Here is a 25,711-nt window from a genome sequence, read left to right as displayed (position 1 = left end):
CTCTGAGTCATAAATCCAGGTAGACTAGAGGAAATACCCTAAGCCCCCAGAGGGCAACCTGGGTAGGCAGCTCCTTCCACAACTGAGTACCAGCAGGTGTGGCAGTAGTGGTGGGAGATGCCAAGGCCCTACCTGAGAGGGGCTCTGGAGGTCAGAGGGTGAGGCCTGCCCAGGAAGCACAGGGCAGAGAAGGCAAAACACAGAGGCTGAGACCAAAAAGGCTGGTGTTTTAATGGCAGCTGGGGTAAAGAGGAGCAAAAATAGTAATTCTGGGGGGCACAGGGAACAGGCAGCCAGGTCCAGCCTGGCCCAACCCAGGCCAGCTGGGCCGAGGATGCTGGCTTCTTGCCCACGGGGCAGGGGTGTGTGGGAGGTGGCTGGAGCCCCAGGGACAGAGGCCCCTTGGAGAGAAAGAGGGATGACAGCCAGCTCAGAAGTCCATGGAGCTGTGGGCCAGGTAGTCCTTGCGGCCGATGTTGCTAACCTGCTTCGTCTGCATAGCCTCGAGTTTGGGGCAGTCGGTGATCCGATGGCCCAGGCCCCCACAGAAGGCACAGCCACGCTCTCCTGGGGGAATGGGGTAGCGGTGGGTGGGGGAGGAGGGTCAGCATGGTGATGGGGCCAGGCTCTGTGCCCCAGACCCTGGGCCCCCATCAGACCCCCAGACCACTGAGGGGCAGAATGGACTCGTTCCGTGGTGTTCCCGTCACGCCCCCATTGGACTAGTGTTTCCCACCCCGTGTCACCTCCAATGTCCAGCATGGACTCGTCCCCGCAGTGCAGTACTTGCAGCACGGGTGGAACCTTCTGCTTGGCCTCCAGCAGCAGGGCTTTGAGATCCATCAGCACCGACTCATCTGTGGGGGTGGCAGGGAACCATCAGGTCCAGCCCTGGGCCCTGTAGCCAGGACCTGGCTGGTCATAGGTGGAGGACCCGGGGGACAGCCAAAGGTGGCCCTGGTGGCAGACTCACCACAGGCCTTGTTGATGAAGGTGGTGGCAATGCCTGTGTTTCCTGAGCGCCCAGTGCGGCCGATACGGTGCACTGCAGAGAGAGGGAACAGAGCATCTGGCCCACTGCCCAGGGGCTGGGGCCTAGGCCACAACCCCAGCCCCCCGAACAGCCCACCATAGTTCTCGATCTCCTCAGGCATGTCATAATTGATGACGTGCTGGATGGCAGGGAAGTCCAAGCCCTTGGAGGCTACGTCTGTGGCCACTAGGACATCCTTCTTGCCCTCCCGGAATGCCTCGATGGCCTTGGTCCGTTCCTCTTGGTCTGGGAAGGGTCAGGCAGGAGCTATTAGAGCGACAGCAAGAGTCTGGGGAGTAGCGGCAGGCCGGCCAGGTAGGGGAAGGGATAAGATGAGGGGCTGCTATGGCAGCGGGGTCCATGCCTATGCACGTGCCACGCTAACCTTTGCCCCCATGGATGGCCACAGCCTCGACCCCCTTGAGGAGCAGGTACTCATGGATGGCGTCCACATCTGCTTTCTTCTCCGCAAAGATGAGCACCTGTCCAGGAAAGCTAACTCCAGTCACAGGGGCTGCCTCCTGGGCACCCCCGCAACCTTCCGCCAGCATGCTGCCCCTGGGCTAGCCTGGCTGGCAGCACTCACGGGCGGCGGTGTCTTCTGCAGGCACTCAAGCAGGTACACCATCTTGGCTTCCTCCTTCACATATTCCACTTCCTGCCACCACCAGGATCAGGTTAGGTGGTCCTGAGAACAGGCTCACCAGCCATGGCCCTGCCACAGAGGATGGGCCCCCAGTCCCGGCTAGGAGGTGACCAGAGAGCCTCTTGCCAAGGGCTGGGTACCATGAGAAGGCTTCCTGCTAAGGGCTGTGGCTGTGAATGAAACCCCTAGTGCCCACAAGGTGGCCCCCAACCCGGCTCCCCATCAACTAAGCGAGCCTCGCCAGATCCAGCCCTCACAGGTGAGACTGCCCATCAGGAGTGCTTGCCCACCTGGATGACATCCAGGCTGGCAGCCCCAGCACGCCCCACATTGATCGTGACAGGCTTTACCAGGGCGCTCTTGGCAAAGTTCTGAATCTTCTTAGGCATGGTGGCACTAAAGAGTAGAGTCTGTCGCTGGCCCTAAGAAAGAAGAAGGCTGGGGCTGAGGGCACGTGGGGCCTGGGGAGCCTGAGGGGCTGGGACAGTGGGTAGGCAGCACAGGGCCTTAGGGCCCTCCAGAGTTGAATGTGGTGTGTAGGGGGAAGGTGGCAGGATCGTCCCGGCCAGGTGGGGATGGGCACCTTGAAGTAGGAGAAGATGGTACGGATGTCACCCTCGAAACCCATGTCGATCATGCGGTCAGCCTCGTCCAGGGCCAGGTAACGACAGATATCCAGGCTGACCATCTTCTTCTGTAGCAGATCCATGAGGCGCCCAGGGGTGGCCACCATCATGTGCACACCACTGGGGACCAAGGAGGGACACTGACAGCAGGGCCACCTGCTAAGCCCTACCTAGAGGCTGGCACTCCACCTTGTTCTGCCCTCCAGCCTCTTTCCTATCTCTCCTCACCTGACGCTCCTTGTCACTGCCACCACCTTGCTCTATGGACGACCCAAGGCTCTCCTGGAGAGCGCTGCAACCTTCTCGACCACCACTCTACCCAAGCCATGTGGTCACCTCGGCCCCACACACCCTTCCCCCAGGTCACTCCTCTTGCCCCCAGGAGGACAGTCCTAAATCTTCAGATAGGGCTCAGCCTGTGCTCCCACAGCTCCCTTTGTAGACCTCAAAGGCTCACTTTCGTAGTACAATGAACTCATCTTTTCCATGTCTGCAACCTCCCTGACTAGCAATGCCTATGAAACAGGAGCTGGGTTTGGTCTGTCTGTAACCCTGGACATCTAGTGATGTCTGTTGGGAACTGCACTGTGTGGAAAGGGCACAGGTCCAGCCATGCCCCAGAGCCTCAGCCTCCTCAATGGGTCACACTGAACAACCCTGACCTTCCTGGACACCCCGGGGCCCCCACCTCTTTGCCTTCTGCCTGGAATGCTCCGACTCTTTGACCTCCCAGATGCCCCCGTTCCATCTGCTGTGTTCCCACAGCACCTCACCGCATCCCTCTGTCCCACCCCAACCAACCTCCCCATTAGACTGGGGCTCGTTGAGGGCTGAGCCCATGAGAGGCCTCCGCAAGGATCTGTCGAGTGGCTAAAGCAAAGGGTCCTTTAGCTTGTCTAGGTAGGGACTTTGGGGAAGCCCTTGGGGCGGGGGTGCCTATACTCACTGTCGGATGGTCTCCATCTGCTCTTTGACGGACATGCCCCCGATGCAGAGAGCACAGCGCAGGAGTGGAGAGCTGTCCTCCTGCAGCAGGCGGCAGTAATACTCCAGGATGCCGTGGGTCTGCCGGGCCAGCTCCCGCTGCAGGTACAGGGGCAGTGGCTGGCACCAGAAGGTGGCCCCATCTGCACCCTGCCCTCCAGGCCAGGCTATCTTACCGAGGGGCAGATAATGAGTCCATAGGGCCCTTCACGCTTAGAGAAAGGTAACCTCTTCTCTTGCTCCAGGCAGAACATGATGACTGGCAAAGTGAACACCAGTGTCTTGCCTGAACCCGTGAAGGCTATGCCTATCATGTCACGGCCAGACAGACTGGTGAGAGAAGAGAGGCCTGAGGGTCAGGTTCAGTGGAATACAGGGACTGCTTCTCATCTAGCAACCACTCCTCCCCAGGGCCACCAGGTTCACACTCACATGGTGGGAATTCCCTGGATCTGAATGGGTGTCGGGTGGTGGATGCCCTTCTTCTTCAGGCCTCTCAGGATGGCTACAGAAAAGAACACTGGCATCATCCTTGTGTCTCATAGGTACTTCAACAAGCCCCCAAAGCCAAAAAGTTGGCACTACGTCCTTCACGTTACAAATGATGAAACTAAGACCCAGAAAAAAAAAAAAGAAAGAAAAACAAACACACAGACTTGTCCAAGGCCTCTAGGTTAAGCAGAGGCAGGATTCACACCCAGGTCTGTTTAAGGCCGTCATCACTTGCCCACCAAAGCTCCCTAATGACAGAAATTGGTAAATATGAACAGTTGCAACAACTGAAAAAGGAGAATAAAGACAAATCTCTCCTTCTCAAATCCCTCATCCCCACTGACTAGACCCAATGCCGCAGTTGCTGGGCTTGGTGAGGGCTAGGCTGCAACCTTGCAGATGTTTCCCTATCAAAATGTGGTGTTGCTCCCAGCTCCCAGGCACCTGCAGGAAATTTCATTTCCTTGAAGCTCTTGATGGGTGGTGGGATACCATCTCCTTCCACCAAGATGTGGTACTTCTTCCGTACACGCTCATGCCGCTCTTCAGACATGCTCAGGACGTAACGGGGTGGTGTCCAACTGTGGGTGGGTGGCAAGAGTCAAGAGAGCCCCTGGGCACAGCTGGCTTTGGGGTGTTCCCGCCAGTCTCCACCACATACTGTCTGAAGTAAGAGTGACTGACTTTCCAGCCTGAAAAGACATACCTAGTTTTGATTGGATCGTCATACGTGATTCCCTTAGCCATCTCCTTCACTGACATCAAGGCTGAGGAAACAGATGTGGCTCAGGGCTGGTTCCTGCTTCCCAGAGGCCAGGCCCTTTGAAATATAACATGCCTAGGACTGGGGGAGGAGGCTCAGTCCACCTCCTCTCTGCCCTAGCTACAGCCATACCTCGACCCTCAGCCACACTCTCCAGGATCTTCTCTTCTTCCTTTAGTTGCTTCTCTTTGGCAGACTCCTTGCGGGCTGACCAAACAAGCAGAAGGTGTCAGAGAGACACCAAAGCGGTGCACAAAGCTGAGCCTCCCGCCTGCTGCCCAGCCCACCTTCAGCCTTCTCTTTGAGGTGCTGGTGCTGATCCAGGAGGCTGACGTTGGACTGAGGGCCCAACGGGATGTCGTCCTCATCTCCCCGCGCCTCGCTGCCGCTGTCCTGCTGCTCCTCTTCCGCAGCTCCCTTGCGTCTTCGCTGCAGCAGCTTCTGGAGCTGAGGTTCCACCAGTGCCCCTCAGAGCCGAGCCCAACGCACAGTGGGGCATCGGGCCCAGGGGCCTGAGTCAGGATCCTGGCTTTTGGGACAGGGTTCTGTGCCCCGAGGCGCACAGCTGCCCCACTCCTCAGATCAGGTCGCCAGTTCCTCGTTTGCCTGGGGACCACGCTCCCGTGTACTGACACCTCACTCCGCAGACCGGGGACCACCCCCCATCCCACCACCAAACCCCCATCTCCTGCCCTCGTTCCACCCTCGAGCCGGGGCCCTCACCAGCAGTTGCCGGCGCTGTCGCAACGGCACGTACGGCACGTAGTCCTCGTCGTCCTCATCGTCTGCCTCGGAGCGGCTTCCTGTGGCAGTCGCCTCGTCGGTGCGAGCCCGCTGCAGATACACACGAGTCAGACCCGGACCCCCGCCCCCCACTTCACGATCGCTCGCCACCCGCGCGGACCCCCGCCTGGCTCCCACCTTCCGCTCGGGTTCCGATTCCTCCATCCTCTGCTGCACGCATGCGCACCGCGGTAAAAACCCCCGCCCCCCCGCCTCGCCTACGATGAGATCCAATCAGATGTGAAGAAGCGGACGTCGGCGCCTAGCAACGACCTCTAAGTGCCGGATCGCGCAGAGGGACAAATTTTCTCCTGAGCCCCTGTCTTGCGGTGTGGCGTCTCCGCCCCCTGTGGGCGGCTACGCAGCTGTTGCCAGGTCTGAGGGCGAAAGCGTCAGGCAAGGCATTGTGGGACGCTGGAGGACTTGGAGCACGCGCTGAAGGCGCAAACCGAGTCGGGTTGAGTCGTGGGGACTGCTGATCCCGAAGACGGCGGTGTGCCGGGTCCCCAGCCTCGCCCAGGGAGTGACGTCACCCGGCACGCCCCCGCCGGCGGACACTGCGCCCTCTCCTGGCCGGGGAGCGGTGGGACCCAGCCAGCTGGGATCCCGCCCCGCTCTCTATCCCGCCCCCATTAACCGGCGCGGGCCAAGGAGGGCAGGGCGGGGCTTGAGAAAGTGACTCAACACACGCTGCCGCTCTGACTGGTGTTCTCATCTGTGTGAGACACCTATGTTCAGAGTGGTGAGGTATAAACAAAATGATGACGGTGGGTTTTAACTGAGGGCCTGTATATGTATGTAAAAGATTATAATGTAAATGCTGTAACAGAGCTCAGAAAGTGACTGGGGAACCAGAGAAGGCTTCGAGGAGACCTGCATCTGAAGTTATAAGGAAGTGTGGAATCTCAGAGCTGGGAATGCAAGAGAGGGAGAGGCTTCCTGATAGAGGGTCTAGCAGGATTGAAGTTCTGGCCATGTGCAAGTTCCCAGGGAACAAAGTGATCACGTGGCCCGTGTGGGGTTGGGTAGTCAGAGCTAAGGCTTTGAGGTAGACCCAGAGCATGCAGGGCCGAGACTGTCAGGGTGATTTCAACTTCACTGGGAACTTTTAAAGAGGAGTGATGGGTCAGTGCTGTTTTCTTCCTTCACATATTAAACATGAGTATGTGCTGGGCATTGTGCATAGTGTCAAAGCAGATAAAAGATGAACAAGACACAAACCTGGCTTGTGAGGACCTTACAGATTAGGTGAGGAGACAAACATAGATAACTGGTCTTGAGATTAAGAAACCTCTAAGACACAAAAGGTACCACTTTTGGAATTAGCATAAACGCAGGGCAAACTTGATTCTCACAGTAAAAGTGGCTTCTCAGTTGAAAGAAAGGGATGTGAAAGTTATGGTGGAATTCATGAACAAAGTGTTAACTGGGAAGAGGGAAACAAGTGAGCAAAAGTCAGAAGCCCTGAGGGTGCCAGGCCTAGCTGGAGACTGAGGTCATCAGGTGTGGAAAGAGTGTGCCAGAGGCAGGGGCCGGGCTTAGAGGGCCCTCAATGCCATTCTCAAAAGTCTTCTTTCTCTGTATGTAAAGTGGCTGCTTGATCAGACCTGCAACTTTGAAATGATGAAGCAGAATTTTAGATAGTTGTGAGAATTCAATTGCAAGGCAGGAGCCTAGTGTAAGAGCTGAAGGGAGAGAGGAGCACAGGTAATAAATACACAAAGAAAAGTTTCACAGAAGCGTCCACACTTCCTTGGGGATTGGCCAAGGGACCAGGAACTGTGAGCCCATGGTTAATGCTGTTTTACCTCTTTGGAAGAGGAAGCGCTTGTATTGGGGTGGGGGGGTGGAGAGAGAGACAGAGAGAGAGACAGAGAGAGAGACAGAGAGAGAGAGAGAATATATGTGTTCAACCTGGGAGGAAGGAGGGACTGGTTTCCGATTCTGCTCCCAACACTCCACAAAGGGCTCTTAGTGACTGCATCGCCACTACCACTGTCGCTCCACACATTGAGCTCAGGCTAAGAGTTGGTTATAGTAGGAAAATGGCAAGGATTCGGGACAAAAGTGCGTGTGAGGCATTTCTAGCAAACTATTATATTAAAATCTGAATTCACAAACCAGATCCACGGTGGGGAGGGGGGGATGAGATAGTTCATTACTCTCCTAACTCTCAACTACTTAGGCTGCACGTCCATTCCCATTGTAAAGTCAAATCCAATTTATAAAAACTCCATTTACCATCAACTTCCCCTGACAACTCCAATCGTCCAGGCTATAGATGCACAGTTCACAAAGTCCTCAAGCCTTCCCCTGATACCTTCTCAAATCAGCTGCACAGAGATCAAGTTGCACCCCTCCAACTCACCCATCTTGGAGGGAGGGAAACTAAGACAGTGTGGGGAAGGGGTTGCTCAGGGTTTCCATACCAGAGTCCTCCCAATGGGTGAAATGGCACAGATGCTGCTGGCATACAGGCCTATGCTCTAATCCTAGTTGGTCAAACTGAACTTGTCTGAGCTTTAATTTCCACATCTGTAAAATGGAATAACAGTCCCACTTAGCATTGCTTCGAGAATTAAGCAGAAACGATGCCAACCTGTTGACAGGTAGCATATGCTCAAGAAGGTTAATGACTAAGAAGGACTCCAATGCTTCTGAGTACATCCTTCACCCTCACTCCCCACCCAGACAAGCAAACCACCAACATACCAACTCTGTGTCCAAATGTTGCTTTATCTTTCGGCAGGAAAGATCTTCACAGTATCAAAAAGAATTGAAAAAACAAGTAAAACAAAAACAAAATACCAAACACAAAGAAAGCAGTGTTGGGCCAGCAGTACCATCAGCCCCCAAACTCAAAGGCCAGCCCAGCCCCCGGGCTCTGAACGTGGAGGCTGCGTAGCACCAGGAAGCGGTTCTGCAGAGGTCCTGAGGGGCCCCAGCACACACGGCATCTATTCAGCTTTTGGTTGGTCCGGGATGGCAAGGAGGGTCTTGGGCAGGTGGGTGGCGATGTGAAGGAAAAAGGTGTAGACCTTCAGCTGGCGGTCAAGGTCTCAGGACACCCTGAAGAAGCTTGATCTGGCAGGGGCTGAGAAAACAGAAGAGCATGGCCACATGGTGAGCAATGGCTCCCACCCTAGCCTCCCCATGCTGGCTCTGAGTCTCCACAGGTGCCCATGGAGGCAGGAACAGCTGCCTACTATTTTTGTCCCCTGGGCTGAAAACACGGAACAGACGATCACCTCCAGCAGGGGATGAAGTTTAAGTCACAGTTGGGGGACAGAGCCCCGGCCCCAGTGAACATCATCCTAAATCTCAAGGAAAGTGGACAACACTCGAGGAGCCCACAACGCTCTGCTGTAGGCCAGGGTGGAATAAGAGGCCAGCCTCTGGCATTGCGCTCCTGTTGACAGTGAAGAGGCCACCTATGCACTCAAGACTCCTGCCTCAGGCTCCAGGTACATGGCCCGGGCTGGGTCCCGAGTCTGTGCCAGCACTGCTTTCTTAACGCACTTGGGGCTCACAATCACGCTATGAGGAGGGTGGAGAAGGTCAGAGGAGAGCATTCACCGGAGGGGAGCATCCCCTGTCTTGAGAAAGAGATCAGCCAAGAGGGAGTGGGAGAAGATTATGGCTGGATGAGGTTTCCTAGATGACAGGGGCATTGGGCTGTGGGAGGAGGTGTGACCCGTTTTCTCTCATAAAGGGCAACAGATGAAGGTGCCTGGGGTCCTTGTAGCTCCTGGTTCTTGTAGAAGTGAAGAAAGGCAGGAGGGCAACCCAGCCCTAGCAGAAGCTCCTGGGGGCATGGGTGTATCAGTCTGGCAAAGGATCAGGAAGCCCAGGCCCACAGAGCAGAGGGGATGAGGTGAGTCTGAGGACAGTCCTGACTCTGGGGTAGTACAAAGGTGCCATAGGGAGCCCAGCCCTGAAGGCTGCCCCTGGGAAGCTGAGGTCAGTGCCAAGGGTGGGGGGATCCTCACCCAAAACAGGACTCGGGGACCCAGCCCAGGGTCCAGAAGTCTGTTTCCCTGGCACTGGAAAGAGGAGGAAGAGGACAGGTGAGGACATCCTCCTGGGGGGTCCCTGAGCTCAGCCCACTTGTCCCAGCTTCCTGTTGCCTTGAAGACAGCTGTGTGGTTGCCAGCCAGAAAAGGCCTGACCCCAGGGACGCATCTTAGGGTGAACTATGGCACTGCATAGCCATTAAGCCCCAAGCCCAGGACCAAGGCCTGCCAGACAGCCATCTCTTTTGCCCTTGGTTCCCAGCCCACCACTGCCTTCTCAGTTTTCAGCCTGGAACATCATCTGATATGTCAATATTTCAGACAAAAGGACCCTTGCAGGTGACTGGGAGAGGAGGCCAGAGCCCAGGTGGGGGCCAAGCTCTTCTTCCAGGAGGCGGTTTCACTACCAATTTCCTCATGGAATCTGTCCTGTTTGGGGAAAAGGGTCCACCTATGCCTAAATGACTTCCAAGGCCTTGGTCTAGCATGGCTGCCCTGTCACTGTTCCCCTGGGGCTGTGTCCTTTTCGCATGGCTTCAACTCGGAAGCACCCTGGTAGCCTGCGTGGAGAAGCCAGGCCAGGCAAACGAGATTCAACCCTCAGGCTGATAATGTCAGGCATGGGGGCAGCCCTCTGAGGCCCATGGCCTCCTGGACACTTTGGGAGGCAGCTGGTGAGGGAAGTAGAAGCCTGGCAGTGATACCCCAGGAGATAGCAGGGCTGGAAGGGCCCTTCAGGAACACAAGCAGGAGGGCTCTCAGGAGAAGAGATGTGGCCAGCCGAGCACCTAGTCCAACTCTCTATGCCCCAGAGCATGAAATGGCCTGGCAGAGGCACAAAAGGTGGCACAGCATGGGAAGAGGGGGTGCATGCAACACTTGAAGGGGGTCTCTATACCTCACTGAGCTGTGCTGGGAGTGGTTTTCTTGAGGCTGAAGTTGGTCCAGTTCACGGCAACTTTCTGACGCATTTGCTTTGCAGAATCCAAACAGAACCTGTTAGGTTCGGGAGATGCCAGAGAAGCACAATCAGAGGTTCCCTCCTCTCTCCATTGGACCCTCTTCTAGACGTGTGTATCATGGTCACTAAAGAAACCAGGTCAGCTCTGCACAACCCCTCTGGCTCCCAGGTGTTGGGGTCTAGCAGTATGGGGCTTCCTGGATGAGATGCCCACAGGCCCAGGGGACAATGTGTAAAGAGAGTGACAATGCCTTAGGATACAGCCTCCCTCCTCACCCTGTATTTTACTCTAGCTATACTGAGATGCCTTCTGTTCCTTCAAGGATAATGTGTTTCTTCTGCCCTCAAACTGTTTTCATTTTACTTGGCCCACTCATTCCTATTCCTCAGGTTTCAGCCTGGTTACCACCTTTTTTGGGAGGGCTGCCCTGGCCACCCCACCTCTCATCTTGGCCATTCCTAGGCCCTAGCCCCATGCCCTTACTCCTCAAACAGCACTTATCACCGGATTGTATGTTTATGGCTCTCTCTCCCCACCTAGATGGACTTGTGTTTGATTTGCCTCTGCCCCCCAAACTCATCCCAGGCAGAGCAGAGGAAGTGCAGGTGAATAAAACTGGAGAAAGCCCTTGTTCTTGGGGTCTGACATGCCTCCTGCTCCCTGTCCCTTGCACCTTCCCAGATGACCTGTCCTGCCAAATCATCCTACCTGTGTCCCAGCAGATAGGCTGGTGGGAGAGAGCCAGGAGGGGCTGGACAAGCTCTCCAAGGGCACATGGTTGAGGGTGAGGCCTTTCTGAGGCTTGAGTGTGTGTGTGTGTCGGGGGGGGGGGGGCCCGGAGTCCACCGTCAGCGGGAGAGCAGGCAGCCTCATACCTACCTCTTGAAATACTCCACCTCCCGGTCAGTCTCATCCATCTCCACCCCATCCATGTCCTTGGGCAGGAACACATCGTCTAGGAAGACACAGCCAGGAGGGCTCAGTGCTCACAGCCAGGCGTCTGGGTCATGCTTTTGGGGCAATGCTGCTCACACGTGAGGACTGCCCTCCACCCCATGGCCTGGCTGGGTCGGGGGTCAGCCACTCAGTTCCTGGTGCACTCACCCAAGGAGGAGGCTGACTTCTCCTGCTTGTTGCGGCTCCGGCGGCTGCGGGCCTTGCCCTGTGGCAAGCTCTGTGGCCTTGCTGGGCCTGGGGGCTGCACAGACTCCTGCTCCAGAGGCTGTGCCTTGGCTTCACCTGGCCAGTTTTGCCAGGAGCTGCCCTTCTCCTTGTCAGCTTTGGGGCTGCTAGCCCAGCCTGGCCCTGGTCGGGTCCCCTGGCTCCCTTTTCCAGCCTCGGCACAGCTGTCCACTCTGGGAGGCTCTGGGGCCTTGCTTGGCTGCTTGGGGCTGGGGGTCTGGCTCTTGGCACTGGGAGTCTCAAGGCAGGCTGGGGACTGGGGAGCTGGGCTCACCTTGCTCTTCTTGGCCTGACTACCCTGTCTCTTGCCCTTCCGTGGCTTGCCACCTGAGGCCACAGGCTCAGGCAGCTCCTGCTTGCAACCAGGGACCTCCTTTACACTTAGCTCCTCAGAGCTAGGGTTACCTGGCTTGGGTGTCTTGACCCAGATCACCCGGGACAGGTTGGGCACGGTGTTGAGTCTCCTCACTAGCCCATTCTCAGGGATGATACCAGGAGGGGGGCCCCTCACCTCTGTCCATGGTGGGTGGAGACTTCTCATTTCTGCCCATGGTGGGGCTGGCTCGCCTGGAGCATGTAACATATGGTTCTGAGGGGAGCCCAAAGTCAAAGGGGACAGGTCAAGGTTAATGTCAGGCCGTTGCTCTGAGGAGCCATTGAGGTTTGAGGGGGCTAGACTCTGAGGCTCTGGCTCAGCAGCCCCCTCTTTAGTGAAGACGTTGCTGTTCATGCTGAGCTCACACACACTGAAGCTGGCACAGATGGAGTCCTTGACAGTGTTCTTGATCTCCTGTAGACGGCTGCTCAGAAAGCTGTTGACCCGATCCAGCTCCTGATTGGGCCACTCCAAGAGCCTCTCCTTGGTAGGCCTCAGCTCCCGGCTTCCAGAAACACTATGATTTGCCTGCTTTAGAGCTTCTGCTGCCAACTGGGCCTTCTCCTTTTCCTGCCAATACAAGAGGCAGTTTCCGCAGGGCCTTGGCAGCTGCCAGGCACAATGCGACACCTGACATGTCTGCCTCTGGCCCAGCTTTGCCACTAACTGGCTAGAGGCAGGGCCTGGCAATCCTGGCCTGCTCACCCTGCAGTAATGAGGATGAAATGCAATCAGATAGGTACATGTCCTGGGGATGGAGGCAGTTATACCCACAGAGGATAGGGTTTTTACATCTTGTTCATCCAGGGCCCCAGTAGCAGTTCTAGGGCCTAAAAAAGCTAAGGCGGCTAGGACTCAAAAGGGATAGGATCTGCCTCCCAGGCATAAGCTTTAACAACTCACTCACTTGCTGAGTCTCAGTGGACTCATCTGCAAAATGGGGACAATAATTCTGGAGTGAAGACCAACGTGGGGATGCATTACGGAAGATGGCTGCTACAGAGGCATTCTCTCCAATTCTGCAGGTGGTAGGGGAAAGAAAGCCATGACATCAGGTAGGTCTTTCAAGAAGGAAGATGTGGGGTTGTGAGACTACCATGGTGGATCAGACTGCTCTGGGTGGCTGGGAATGTGTGTGCCCTCCTGATGTCGCATAAGGGAGGCTATTGGAGAGGGCCAAGTTCCCACAGGAAGGCCACTCAGTGCTTAGTTGGCCTCCGGCAATCAAGGCCATGCCTAAAGCATGCCCAGTGGCATACAACAGACAGCTACATGGGGCCCCCACAGCAAGATGTAAAAGCAGCCCCTTTGCCCAGGTGAGGACCAGGAGGCTGAGGAAGGCTGGACCCTGCCATTCAGCACTGACAGAGTCAGATCTGGAGAGCGAAAACATGTCTGTGGGCTGAGTCAGCTCACCCCTCTGCCTAACCTCAAGGCACCAGCAGGCTAAGGAGGCCTTTAGAGGGAGATGGGAGACAGTTGTCAAAAGCCAATGGGGGGCTTCCCTGGTGGCGCAGTGGTTGAGAGTCCGCCTGCCGATGCAGGGGACGCGGGTTCGTGTCCCGGTCCGGGAAGATCCCACTTGCTGCGGAGCGGCTGGGCCCGTGAGCCATGGTCGCTGAGCCTGCGCGTCCGGAGCCTGTGCTCCGCAACGGGAGAGGCCACAACAGTGAGAGGCTGCAAAAGGCCGCAAAAAAAAAAAAAAAAAAAGCCAACGGGAACAAAGTGGTAGTGGTGTGCTAGGAGCCAGATGATTTCACCATTTCACCTATTTCAGGCTGATTTGGGAATGGAGAGGGAGAAACAGGATGAGTAAAGCGAGAAAAGAGGTCTTGTGACCACCTCAATGTCAACTTAACAGGTGACCCTGTGCCCCAGGGTCATTTATTCTCTTAAAATACTAGCTCCACAGCTGACTAGGACCACAACTGTGGGACCTTGGACAAATCACTTATTCTCCCTGAACCTTAAAATCTCCATTTGCAAATTTGGGAGAAAAACTGCCAACCTATATACGTCAGAGGGTCATTATGAGGACACCTGAGTGGGTGTGTGCCCCTTTCCCTGGGCACTAATAAGGCTGTACCTTGGCAATATGGTACTCAGGTGAGGAAGAGAAACAGTCTAGAGCAGCTGTGTGCGGTGGAGTTCAATGCTACAGAGCTCTGAGGCCATGGGGATGGACAAAGAACTGGAAGGCCCTTCACTCTGCTCCTCCTCTGCACCACAACAGCTTTGCTTTTATTCGTTAGGAATTGAGGTTCCATGGAAGATTTCAACTGCAGAAAAGAGTTTTGTTGCTCTACAAAAGACTGAAAACTACTGGTGTAGAGGGAGTGACGTGGAATCATGTATAATTTGGTAGCGAGAGAAGGAGAAAGCACAGAACCACGCATTTTCTGCTATGTACCATGAGCCTGGTACTTCCCCATGTTGTCTCACTTAATCCTCACAACTGCCCTTGCTGTGTCGTTATCCTCAATTTACAGATGAGGAAACTCATCTTTGGAAAGAATAAGGAACTGGCCCTAGATTACATGCTAATTAAGAGGCAGAGTTGGGAAAGCACACCCAGGGGTGATCTTCAGAAGTTCTTATGTTTTTCAATATCCTTTGACAATCATTTTTTGACTTGTGATTCTATGAGGCACTGGGAATTCAGCCATGCGTGAGACAGTCTCTGCTCACTGACTTGAATCTGCCAGGGAAGACGGACATGCAAACAGGCTGTTTAATTCTGAGTGCCAGTGACAAGAGGTACAGGGAAAAAAAGCACAGAGTGCTCTGGGAACCCAGACTGGGCCATCAGGAGGTGGTTGCCAGAGAAGGCAGTATCTCACTGAGCACTGAAGGGTGAACAGGATTATCCTGGGAAGTGTGAGACAAGCACTTTCTAGACAAAAGGAAATAGAAAGGCTGGGAAATGGGAACAGGCGAAATATTTAGGGAATGCAAACATTCAGAGGGACAGCTGGAGCACAGATTTCTTCTGGTGGGGGGGAGTGGGCAGGAAGGCGATAGGGGCAGACTGAGAGATGAAGCTGGAGAGCACAGCAGGGGCTGGATCCTCAAGAGCCCTGCAGGCCATGCTTGAGCCTGGATTTGACCCTAAGGGCAATGTTCAGCCATGGAAGGCTTTTTAAGCAGTGGCAGTAGGGTGTGAGCTACTTGGGAGGTAGCACAGCCAAAACTTTTGGTGGGGAGAGAGAGTGAGATGAGTCATGAAATCAACATCAACAACCACTACTGCTGCTGCAGCAGCTACAATGACCAAGCGTTCACTCTGCCCAACCTTTCTGTGCATCACTCCATTTTATTCTTGCAAAAGCCTTGAATTAGGTTCTACGGTTATTCTCATTTTATGGAGGAAGAAACTGAGGCTTAGAAGTTAAGTGATTTGCCCAAGGTCATACAGCAAATGTGGCAGAGCCAGGTTTCAAACTGGGGTCCAATTCCAAGGCCCGCTGCTCTCCATCACCATGATGTAGTCCTCCCAGATGGCACCTGGGGTTCTGGTTCAGGCAACTGGGTGGATGGTAGTGCCGTTAACTAGACAGACAACTGAGAAGGAAAAGCGGGCTCTTTGGACAAAGATGACAAGCTCAGTTTGGTATATGCTGAGTTTGGGTACCTGCAGGACATGTGTGAGGAGGTGCCCAGCAGCAGATGTCAACATGAAGCGCAGGGAGGAAATAGGTGGACATAATGACCTGGGAGGCAATACTATCTAGATGGCTCTTTCCCAGGGACCTGTCCTCAAGGGGGAGGGCCAGGCAGAGGAAGAGGCGCTCACAAAGGAGACAGGACAGAGGGCAGAGAAGAAGTGAGAAATGTGGAGAATGTGGCCTCCCCATTGCCCTTTCCCCACCCCCACTTGGCTGAAGTTGGAGGAGCCAAAGAAAACAGTGTTTGAAAAGGAGAACAAAGTGTGAGATGTTGCCTAGTGGAAAAGAAGATGGAACAGGAGAGAATGATTTGGCAACAGAGAACTCATTGGTGGCTCTGTGGAGCAGTGGAGGTGGAAGACAATTTGCAGTGAGCTGACAATTGCAGAGTAAATGCAGATGACGTTTTTCTGTGAAGAGGAAAGAGACTGGGGTAGTGTGAGGTTGTATGCTCAAAGGACAGTCTTCTTTCAAAAAAGAGAGTACTGGGCACAGTGAACTGCTGACGGGAAACAGCCCAGAGAGGCTGGAGCCACAAAGCAGGAAGCTGGTGTTAGACTGAGGAGGCAGGAAGGACTGCACAGGCCTTAGGTAGGAAAAGGGCTAACTCTTCCCTCATGACAAGGAAGTCTGCAGGTGGGGTGGTAAGACACTGAAAGAGTGCCTGTCCACTTGGCTTTTAATCCTTGTTGAAACAGTAAGTAAGGTTATCTGCCAAAAAATAAGGTGGGGGTGGGAAGAGCCTGGCAGTTGGAGCAGAATGGAGGTCTGACAAAGGGGCTGGGGAGAATGGAAGTGACAAGGAGCCAGAAGACTAGAGAGCAGCAAAGTGGGGGCTCAGGCACTCGGGAGACCACTCGGCCTGGGTGCCACAGATAGATTCATTCCAGTGCCTTCCTCAAGGTGTAGAAGGGGAGAGGCAGGCTGGGGTCGAACCCAGGACTGGTTTTTCTGAGAGGGTGTAAAGGAAGGGCAACGGCGCAAGGAACTAAGAGGACTGGTAGGAGAGTGAATGAATGATGGTCAAGGTAAGGGAAGAAGGACAGGAGACAGTCTTCAGTGGATGAAGAGGAGTGGTGGTGGGAGGTTGCAGATGACACAGCCAGGGGTTGGTTTCAAAGAAGCAAGGGTTAGGACATGAGAGAGAGAGAGAGAGAGAGAGAGTGAGTCATGGTCCAGAAATTGTATGAGGGAGCAAAAAAATACCCAGCTTTACCTGTCTCCCCAGGTGGGTAGTGGGTGGATGGTTCTTGGTGGAAGCTGTGTTTTTGATGGACTGTAGTTAAGTCTGGGAGGTGGAGGAGGGGTACCGGGGAGGAGGTTGATGTATAAACAGATAATGACCATGATCGCTAGTTATAGGATATCAGAACTACCCGCTTCTGTGTTGTATCTTGGCCTCTAGACTGGGCAGGGCAGACAGTAGCTGTGCAGGAAGTTTCTGAACGAGTAGAGAATGATAAAAGGCAGACCAGAGAGATATTACCTGAGGAAGACTGCAAAGAAGGAAACATGTGAATTGGGCTTGGGAGGAGGTTTTCAGAAGGAAAATGAGGGGGCAGACATGAAGGAGAAAGGATATCCAGGCATAGCGATTTATGAAAAGCACACCAGGCCTGGGAACTGTGAAGCGTACTTGCTGGGACCTAACTAGGAACCACTGCCTTGGGAGGCCAGGAAAGGCCAAAGAGACCACTGCTGCCCACTGCACACTTCTGGCCAGGCAATGCTGGCCAGGAGACAGAAAATGCTGACCATCTTCTGAAGGCAGTGGTGGGACCCTTTGGCTTACTACTTCAGGCTGCAGAGAAGGGGTCCTAGTTTGTCCTTTGGTTTGGAAAAAGATGGAGAATCATTGCTGCTTTCCAGAGCACCAGGGCTGTTTGACCACCCAGGACCTGGAGCTAGCTAGCTGTCAAACCCATTCTCTTCGGCTGAGCTCCTGAGTATGGCACTGTGCAGACAAAGCTGAGGGCAGGCAGGCCAAGAGGTAATGAGGTGGCAGGGGCTGAGCCATCAAACTGTGGTGCTTGCCTGGCAGGAGGGTTGCCCAGGAATAGCTCCCCTGGTTCTATCCTCAGCCTTCTGGGAGGAGCTCACTCAGCCCTCAGGCTGGGTCATTCCCATGGCTTCAATTACATCCCCATGCCAGCAACTCCCAGACCCACACCTCCATCTCCACTTGGATGTCTCATGAGAATTTCCGAGTCACCGTGTCCCAACTGAATTCCCAGTCTTCTGCCAATTCCACCCGTGCTCATTAAAGGTACGCCATCCTGACAGTCACCCTAGCAAACACCTGGGAGATAATCCCAAACTCCATCAGCTCCTTGTCCTGCAATCAGATCACCTGCCTCCTCTGAAAAACCCATCTCTCTTGCTCCAGGCCTATTATCAATCATTCCTCCCCTGGTTCTTGGTTCTCCAGCCTGGAGTTATTACCGCTCCAGGCTACCTTCCATACTGTCACACCATAATCTTGGGATGCAGATCTGGCGAGTGCATTCTGTGATTAAAGCCCTCCAGCGACCACCCCACCCCCCTGCAGCTGTAGGATCAAGTCAAAGCCCAAGAGGCCCTTCCCTCACCTCCACTATCTCTCCTACCTCTCTTGGATTTGAGCTCTGGCTTCACAAAGGTGCTGTGGACGTGCTATTCCTGCTGCCAGGAGGGCCCTCCTGATGAATCTGTACTCACCCCCTACAACTCAGCTCCCAAGGCAGCCTCGTTGTACAGCCATTTCCAGCACGCCCAGGCAGGACGGGGGGCTTCCCTCATCCCAGCACTTGTCACACACTAACGTGCTTGTCCAGTTTTGTGTCAGTCTCTCCACTGGACTGAGTTTCTCCAGGGTGAGAACTTAACTGCATCATATTTTAGCTCCCAGTATTTGCAGAAGTGTTTGCTGAATGAATACCTGACTGAAGCAAGTCCTGGGCTTTGAGGAATCCAGCAAGCGGCTTCTGACGCTATGACTTGTTTTTCCTCCAATCACTGGCCCCCAGGCTCCCTCATCCTGATGCCTCCCAAACTTATTCAGACCTTCCCAGAGCAGAGAGCCGCCAGCACCATTCATGCCCCAAAAGTCCTGGGGGTTGGGGCGAGGGATTCCTCGGGGAGAAGAGGTGGTAGAGCTGGGCTCCCGCCACACCCACCTTCTTTTTCAGTTTGTGCCGGGCCCGCTTGGCGGCCCTGGCGCTGTTGGGGACTTTGGGCTCCGTGCTGTTGATGAATTCCAGCAGCTCATCCACATCTCGGTGGTCCACGGCGGGCTCCCCAGGGATCCCGCCCAGGGCGCCCCCCTTCACGGGCAGCTCCTCTTTCCGCCTGGTCAGCCTTGAGCGGAGCTTCTCTCGGATCTCAGTATAATTCCGACTCGTCGGGGCAGCGGGTGGCTGGGGGAGGGGGAGGTGCTGACGTTACACCCTGGGCCTGTGAAGCCCGTAGCGCTCCCACCCGCCTGCACCAAACGTGGTGAGAAGCGAGACAACTGTTCTTTCTACCACAGCCACTAAGGCCAAATGGCTTCACCCTCAGCCAGGCCCGGAGCCAAGGCAGTGGTGGGTGGAGGGAGTGAGAGGTATGCAGCAGTGTTGGGAGCACAGTAACTTGGGAGCCAGGAAAGCAGGTTTGAGCCCAGGCTTTGTCACTCAGAAGCTGTATGACCTTGGGCAGGTTCACTGAGCCTTTGTGAGCCTCAATTTTGTCATCTCTAAAATGAGGATAACAACCGCTAGCTCAAAGATGACCAGCAATGTAATTACTTTCATTTCTTCTGTCCTCAACTGCTCTCCCTTAGCCAGTAGCCCTTACCTCTTCACCTTATGAGACTTCTGAACTGCTTTCTCCCCGCCCAGAGACAGCATGTACTCTGCTCTGAGCCTCCTTCCTGGCACCATCTGTGTTCACTACCTGTCCCTCGGCTGGCTCTCACACTGGGGACTGAGAGCCTTTGCTTCCACTCTGCCTTCATCATGCACAAGCCTTCACTTCTCTGTGATTACACACGTATACATACTCATCAGAATCATAGCTTTCCTCTGCCACCTCCTTTCTTTTTGCCTAAGGAACAAAAGTGAATCTTAAGAGAAACCATGAGAAGAGCAAAGGCAGCAAAATGTTGAGAAATCTCTACCTCACCAATGTGCTGTGAGGATCAAGCGAGTGGACGCTGGTGGGAGGACTCACAGGGTCCAAGCACAATTATTAGCCCCATGAGCAAGGGGGCCTTGGGGAGAGCAGGGTGCTCCTCTGGCTCCCCTCGCCTGGCCACAAGCCCGCTCTGGCCTGGGCGGGGCTCACTCACCGCATTGTGGCCGAAGAACTCACAGTAGCAGCAGTCACAGAACTTCCCATCTCTCTGGTGGGTGGAGGATGAGGTGCAGGAGCTACGCTCTGAGCTGCTGTCCTCTTCCTCGCCCAGCCCCTCGTCTGCCTCGCAGGGCTGGGGTAGCTGGCAGGTCAGGCCACTATGGGTAAACTTGTGCCCCTTGCACCCAGGGTCCCTGCTGATGGGGAAGAAAGACAGGCCCAAAGGTGAGGAAGGGAAGGGCAGGAGCAGGCCACAAGGAGCCCAGGAAGCATCCCCACCATCACCTTCAACTGCCTCATCCCACAAAAGCCAAGGCAGTCAGACCAAATCAGAACCTCACAAAAACAGGGCAAACACTCTCTCTGTCCCTCAGGGCCCAGCTCAATGGCGCTATTCTGGAAAGGTTCCCTGTGCCCCCTGCCCACGCCTACCATGTGAGCCCCTGGACTCTGAGGACGCCAGGTATACCTCTATCCTACTATCACGCTTTATAGCAATGGTCTGTTTACCCATCTTTCTTTCAGATCAGATTGTGTATTCCTCAAGAATAGGGACTATGCCACTTCTATTTTTGGGCCCCAGTGTGTAGCATAACAACCTTGTACACGGTAGGTGCTCAGTAAGTATGTGTCTGAACAGATTAGTGGACTGATGGCTCCCTGGAACATCCAAAGGAGGTCAATGTCCTTTTACTAAGGCCCCTTTTTCCCCATTTTGTTTGTTTTTGGCCATGCCACGTGGCTTGTGGGATCTTAGTTCCCTGACCAGGGACTGAACCTGGGACCCTGGCAGTGGAAGTGCCGAGTCCTAACCACTGCACCACCAGGGAATTCCCTCTAAGGTCCTTATGACTGAGTCTGAATCACTGGACAGAGCTGCCTTAGCCATGGGGCCTTGAAGTTAAGAAAGCAAATGTGCCTTGTGGGCCACAGACTCTAAGAGCTACTATTTGCGCCAGATACTGTATACAGCATATTATTTCTAACAATCCCCCAAATCCTGCAAAATAGGTGCTGCCATCCCCACACTGCAGTGGAGGAGGCCGAGGCTCAGAGTGCTCCACTGCTTTGCCCAAGGATCAGCTAGGACTCAGTCTGTGTACACAGCTCATGCTCTCTCACTGCACTGCTCTGCCTGTGGATTTCTGGAAGCACCCTGTAATATAGACTATTTTCCCAGGGTAAGGAAGAGACAGGCCTGCAAGGTCCCAGAATTGGAGCCTGAAGAGTCAGAGCCCTGGGTTGGCCATCAGCAGTAGGAGTGCCCCAGGGCTAGGGCCAAGGGAGGCAGGAGGAAGGGTGGGGCAAGGAGCAGGGGTGGGTCAACAGTCCTACTCAGCCTTGAAGCAGTTACAGAAGACGGACCAACCATCGCCCTTCTGCTTCCCATAAGAATGTGGGAGTAAAATCTTTGGGGTGGGGGGGGATGAAACAGGAGGGAAAGGGGCAGGGCACAGCCTTTGAAAGAATGACATAGCCCAAGGACATGACATAAACTGATTAGAATCAAATGGTTCCAGGATGGCACACAAGTTAACTTCCACTAGACCTTGAGCCTCTGTATATGCTTACTGTAACACATCAGCAAGCTAAATGACACACCCACAGGCACCATAACAGTTCCAAGATGGACCAAAAGGATCAAAAAGTGGGCTCTGGCCCAATTCCTGGAAATCCCCGCCCCTTCCCAAAAGAGCTGGAACACTCCTCCCACTCATTAGCCTATGAAATTACCCACCCCTATAAAAACTGACAACTCCCATAGTCTGGTGCCTTTCTCACCTTCTGAGATGGGAGAAGGTGAGGGAGGTTCCACGGGGAAGGAATCATTATCAAGGTGCTTAGAGGACTTTCTTGGCAGTCCTGTGCTTAAGACCCGAGCTTCCACTACAGGGGGCATGGGTTCGATCCCTAGTCAGGGAATTAAGATCCCACATGCCACCAGGCACATGGCCAAAAATCACACACATGTGATTTACAATATAAAAAGATAAATCTATCTTCTCCAAAAAATTGTATCTTTCATATATATATTAATATAAACTTTCTCAGTACTTAAGAGTTACTTCTAGGAATCTATCTTAAGGACAGAACTCCTGACTCAAACAGATTTGTGTGCAAGGATGCTTATTACAGCCTAGTCTATAACCGTTAAAAACTAGAAATGCCTAAATATCCAGGAATAGGGGAATGATAAACTATGCTAGAGCTGTACAATTAGACATTATATGGCCACTGAAAAGTTTTCTGAAGAATTTTAACTGGGGAAATGATCATGGTATAATGTTAAAAAATAAACACACAAAAATATATAGAACGTGGACCTCGTTTTGTTATTTATATATATTATTTATATATAGAAACATCACGGGACTTCCCTAGTGGTCCAGTACCTAAGACTCCGCACTCCCAATGCAGGGGGCCTGGGTTCGAATCCTGGTCAGGGAACTAGATCCCACATGCCACAACTAAGAGTTCGCATGCTGCAATTAAAGACCCTGCATGCCACAACTAAAGATCTCGCATGCTGCAACTAAGACTCAGCGAAGCCAAATACATAAATAAATATTAAAAAAAAAAAGAAGAACATCAAGGAAAAATGTACTGCAGTGTTAAAGTTTAGGTTGCCAGGAATTTTATACATTGCTAAATTTTTCCAAGTTTTTAAATAATAAACACATATTTCTTTTATAATTGAACAAACTATGGAAAAAACATAAACACAGTCTATCCTTTAATTTCTATCCCAAAGGTACGTTTTGCAAAGTTTCCCAAAACTCTTTAAGTTCAAGCTGTCAGGGAGTTTGCTCTTTGCGCCACTCACCTGTGAGTGCTAGTGAGCTGCTGAGAGCTGGGCGGTGGGAGGAGGGGCCCGCTGCAGTGCCCGCTGCAATGCCCACTACAGGGGTGGCTGCAACCCGAGAATGGTGGAGGCATCTTCAGGAGCGGCATGCTAGTGGAGGGAAGGTGGGGGCTCTGACATGGCCCTGGGGTGTGGGGGGCAGCAGCCATGGCAATAGGGCATTCTGAAACCTGGGCAGGGAAAGGTGCTGCCGGGGTGGTGGGCAGCAGGTGCGGGTGGGGTGGTGAGCCAAAGGATCCGGGGTGAGATGGGATCAGCAGCGCTGGCTGGGGGTGGTGGCCGGTGGGGCTGTTAGGTGGAGCAGTGAGGTCTGAGTGCCGGTGGTGCTCCGAGATGGGGAAAACCTCACCTGTGGGCGGACGGGGGAGAGAGGTGTCAGTGGGAGCCCAGATCTTGGGAAGGAAGCCCAATGACTTGTTGTTGCAGCATCCTGCTTACTGTGACCATAGGGAGCATGCCTGGGAACAGCCTTTCAGCATGGTGGACTTGTGAGCTTTCGGAAAAGCCCAGCAGTAGCTTGGGCTGGAGAGATTTCTCTTTAGGCAGCAGCTGGACAGGCTGAAGTCCAGGCCTGAGAGAGAAGGCACCAGGAGTGCCAGCCCCATGCAAGGCCACAACACCTCTGCTGGCATAAACAGGGGATACATGTTCTGTCTCTCAGTGCCTCTTTAGGACCTGCCTGTCAACAGGCATTCCTCAGGCCCAGGGCAGGATCTACAGAAGCCAGTGGAGCAGCAGGTTGAGGCTCTGCCTCTGGGCCATGTGGACTGAGGCAGCCAGGGTATGCCAGACTCCCAGGTGGCCCCAGATTTCAGAGGACAAGTGGGAAAAGGCTTTGATGACTCTCTCTGGCTTATGCACCAAAATAACTGGAATTATGCATTACTCAACTCACAATTCTGGGGGCAGCACCCCTTTGAAGAATTCAGGTCCTCCATTTAGAAGCAGACAGTAATTCATATTTACACAGTACATCAAAAACCCAAGATTTTTTCTTTGGGTCACTAAGTGTTACCTCAGGGTCTAGAAAAGGCTTACACAGCTGCAAAACTGGCTAATAATCAAGGCAGCTCACACTGCCTATCTCTTGTGGATGGAAGTACAGTGCTTTTATAAAAGCACCCATCCCCTAGATGGAGAAATGGAGGCACCCAGGCCCTATGGGCTGCTGCAGGAGTCAGGTGATCTGATTCCTAATTCCCTAAAGGCCCTTTCAGACTTCACTTTCTGTTCAGCCAGTGCTTACCAGGTCCCCTCTTGGATCCAATGGGAACAGCTATCAGAGCCAGTCCTGGGGAAAGGATTCCCACCAAGACAGTCAAGGGCTAGATTCCCTGCTTGGCTTCCACCAGAACAGCTCCACTTTTACTTATTGGGTTGGCCAAAAGAGTTTGTTCAGGTTTTTCCATAAGATGTTATAGAAAAACCCAAACGAACTTTTCGGCCAGCTCAATATTTTAATAATCGATCTTCTGATCTGTTTGAACAAGCAGTTAGGAAAACAGAGCTCTCTCCACTTATGGGGCCTGGCTGTCTTCCGAGCTTGGAGACTCACCAGGGATGGAAGGAGGACTCCCGAGCGAGCTGCCTGGCATGGCCCCACTGGAGTGCGGGGAGTTCCAGAGGCCCGAGAGCTTATGTGCTGACAGGAACGAGCTGGGATCCCAGTCCCCTGAGTTCCCATGGCAGGAGGACGACGAGGATGAGGACGATGAAGAGGAGGACGAAGAGGAATGAGAGTCACCCCCACAAGACTGCGATTCGCAGGATGTGTGTGACAAGGAGATCTGGGGAAGGGGGAAGAAAAAGGCTCATGGTAAAAGAGGAAACATCAGAGCTAACCCTCTGCTGCCTCAGCTTCCCCAGGGACACCTCCTCCTCTAGGCCCCCATGCCATGGCCAAAGCACAGTTCCCACAACTAAAGGTTCAAGGGCAAATGCGGGCCAGGCCTTTGCCAAGAGGGGCTGTGGTGCTCCCAGTGAAGTATGTGGATATGATGAGAGAGATTCTGGTAATGGCAGAGACTGCCTGTTAACTGTGGGCCTTTAGGGAGTCCTGAGAGCTGGCAAGGAGAGGAACAGTCTTTAAATTAGGAGTCCTGAAGCTGAACTGATTCTGGGTAAAAGAGAGGGGCTGGGGGGAATAAGAAACAAGGAGTCGGACCTCTGTGATTCAGGAGATAGCACTTGGACAGCTTCTAGGCATCTTGGAAGCCTTCTAATGGAGGCACATTGCAGACCCTCAAACTGACCTTTGCCCTCCATATCATATTGGTTGGCTTTTGAGCTGCCAGAGAGCTGAAGGCAGCACAGTCACAGGGAAGGGTCAGGATCTCAATCTACCAGTACATCTGAGCCGGCCCTCACACCGTGCACTGTCCTCAGGGGCTGGTGGGCTGCCTGAAACCTCTCTTTTCTTCCCCCAAATGTGAACCCAAGCTGCTAATGCTGTGTGGATGCAGCCCAGCAGCCTCTTGGCACTTGGGCATAGGTGCTGCCTGAGGAGAGCCACCTGAGAGGACAAGGCAGCAACGGCTCAGCAGCCTGACTTCTCTGGGCAGGCAGCGCTCCTGCATTCAGGGACCCCTTCTCAGCGGTTACCTACCGCCACTGCATGTTCTCGACCTGTCTGCCTTTCATCTTCCTCCATGCTCTTTCGGCAACTCTGGCAGACCCATAGAGGCATCTCGCCTAGGAGATTCTTGACGAGCTTTGGCATGAAGTCAGGGGGCAGCTTCTCACCCTGCAACACCAGTCCATTTTGGGAAGGGCCTTCTTCCCAGCCTTTGCGTTCCCGGTGACACAGCAGGCAGCAAGTCTGCACAGACTGGCTGGAGGTGGGGGGAACCTGTCCAACAGACAGAAACAGGGTTTCCCAGAAGGGGAAGGACTCTGCTTAGAAATAATATTAACAATACTAATGACATCACTTATTACGTGCCAGGCACTGGGTTAGGCACTTTATTTACCAAATTTTAGTCCTTGTAACAGCTCTGCAAACTAGGTGTTATC

General features: G+C 53.8%; 2 protein-coding genes across 16 annotated transcripts in view; both read right to left on the bottom strand.

The window, feature by feature from the left end:
• Positions 1-207: 207 nt before the first annotated feature.
• On the bottom strand, positions 208-5,522 carry DDX41 (DEAD-box helicase 41). 3 transcript variants are annotated; one of them, XM_032628995.1, is made up of 17 exons: positions 5,466-5,522; positions 5,268-5,378; positions 4,832-4,991; positions 4,677-4,751; positions 4,488-4,548; positions 4,226-4,362; positions 3,722-3,794; positions 3,466-3,619; positions 3,252-3,388; positions 2,263-2,425; positions 1,970-2,101; positions 1,620-1,691; positions 1,419-1,515; positions 1,130-1,279; positions 974-1,045; positions 747-857; positions 208-567 (listed from the first exon to the last, which is right to left on the bottom strand). In XM_032628995.1, the coding sequence occupies exons 1-17, from the start codon at positions 5,490-5,492 to the stop codon at positions 431-433; spliced, it is 1,869 nt and encodes a 622-aa protein (XP_032484886.1). In that variant the 5' UTR covers positions 5,493-5,522; the 3' UTR covers positions 208-430. The 3 variants fall into 3 exon arrangements, with proteins under 3 accessions (XP_032484886.1, XP_032484887.1, XP_032484888.1); XM_032628996.1 differs by having other exon boundaries at positions 2,030-2,101; XM_032628997.1 differs by having other exon boundaries at positions 4,488-4,601; positions 5,466-5,508.
• Positions 5,523-8,043: 2,521 nt separating this feature from the next.
• The window catches only part of FAM193B (family with sequence similarity 193 member B), a 31,789-nt gene continuing 14,121 nt past the window's right edge, over positions 8,044-25,711 (bottom strand). For 9 of the 13 annotated variants that reach the window (XM_032628980.1, XM_032628985.1, XM_032628988.1 and 6 more), the window contains 9 exons: positions 25,305-25,547; positions 24,255-24,486; positions 22,661-23,048; positions 19,832-20,033; positions 18,681-18,920; positions 11,407-12,430; positions 11,182-11,257; positions 10,239-10,336; positions 8,044-8,421 (listed from right to left, as the gene is read on the bottom strand). In XM_032628980.1, the coding sequence (XP_032484871.1) occupies positions 10,240-10,336; positions 11,182-11,257; positions 11,407-12,430; positions 18,681-18,920; positions 19,832-20,033; positions 22,661-23,048; positions 24,255-24,486; positions 25,305-25,547 (2,502 nt within the window). In that variant the 3' untranslated portion in view covers positions 8,044-8,421; position 10,239. Of the gene's footprint in view, positions 8,422-10,238; positions 10,337-11,181; positions 11,258-11,406; positions 12,431-18,680; positions 18,921-19,831; positions 20,034-22,660; positions 23,049-24,254; positions 24,487-25,304; positions 25,548-25,711 lie in introns of those variants that run through there. The other 4 variants (XM_032628981.1, XM_032628984.1, XM_032628983.1 and 1 more) reach the window with 4 other exon arrangements.

This window comes from Phocoena sinus, chromosome 3, assembly GCF_008692025.1.
Source record: "Phocoena sinus isolate mPhoSin1 chromosome 3, mPhoSin1.pri, whole genome shotgun sequence".
Lineage (NCBI taxonomy): Eukaryota > Metazoa > Chordata > Mammalia > Artiodactyla > Phocoenidae > Phocoena > Phocoena sinus.
This window is presented reverse-complemented; position numbering and strand designations above follow the sequence as displayed.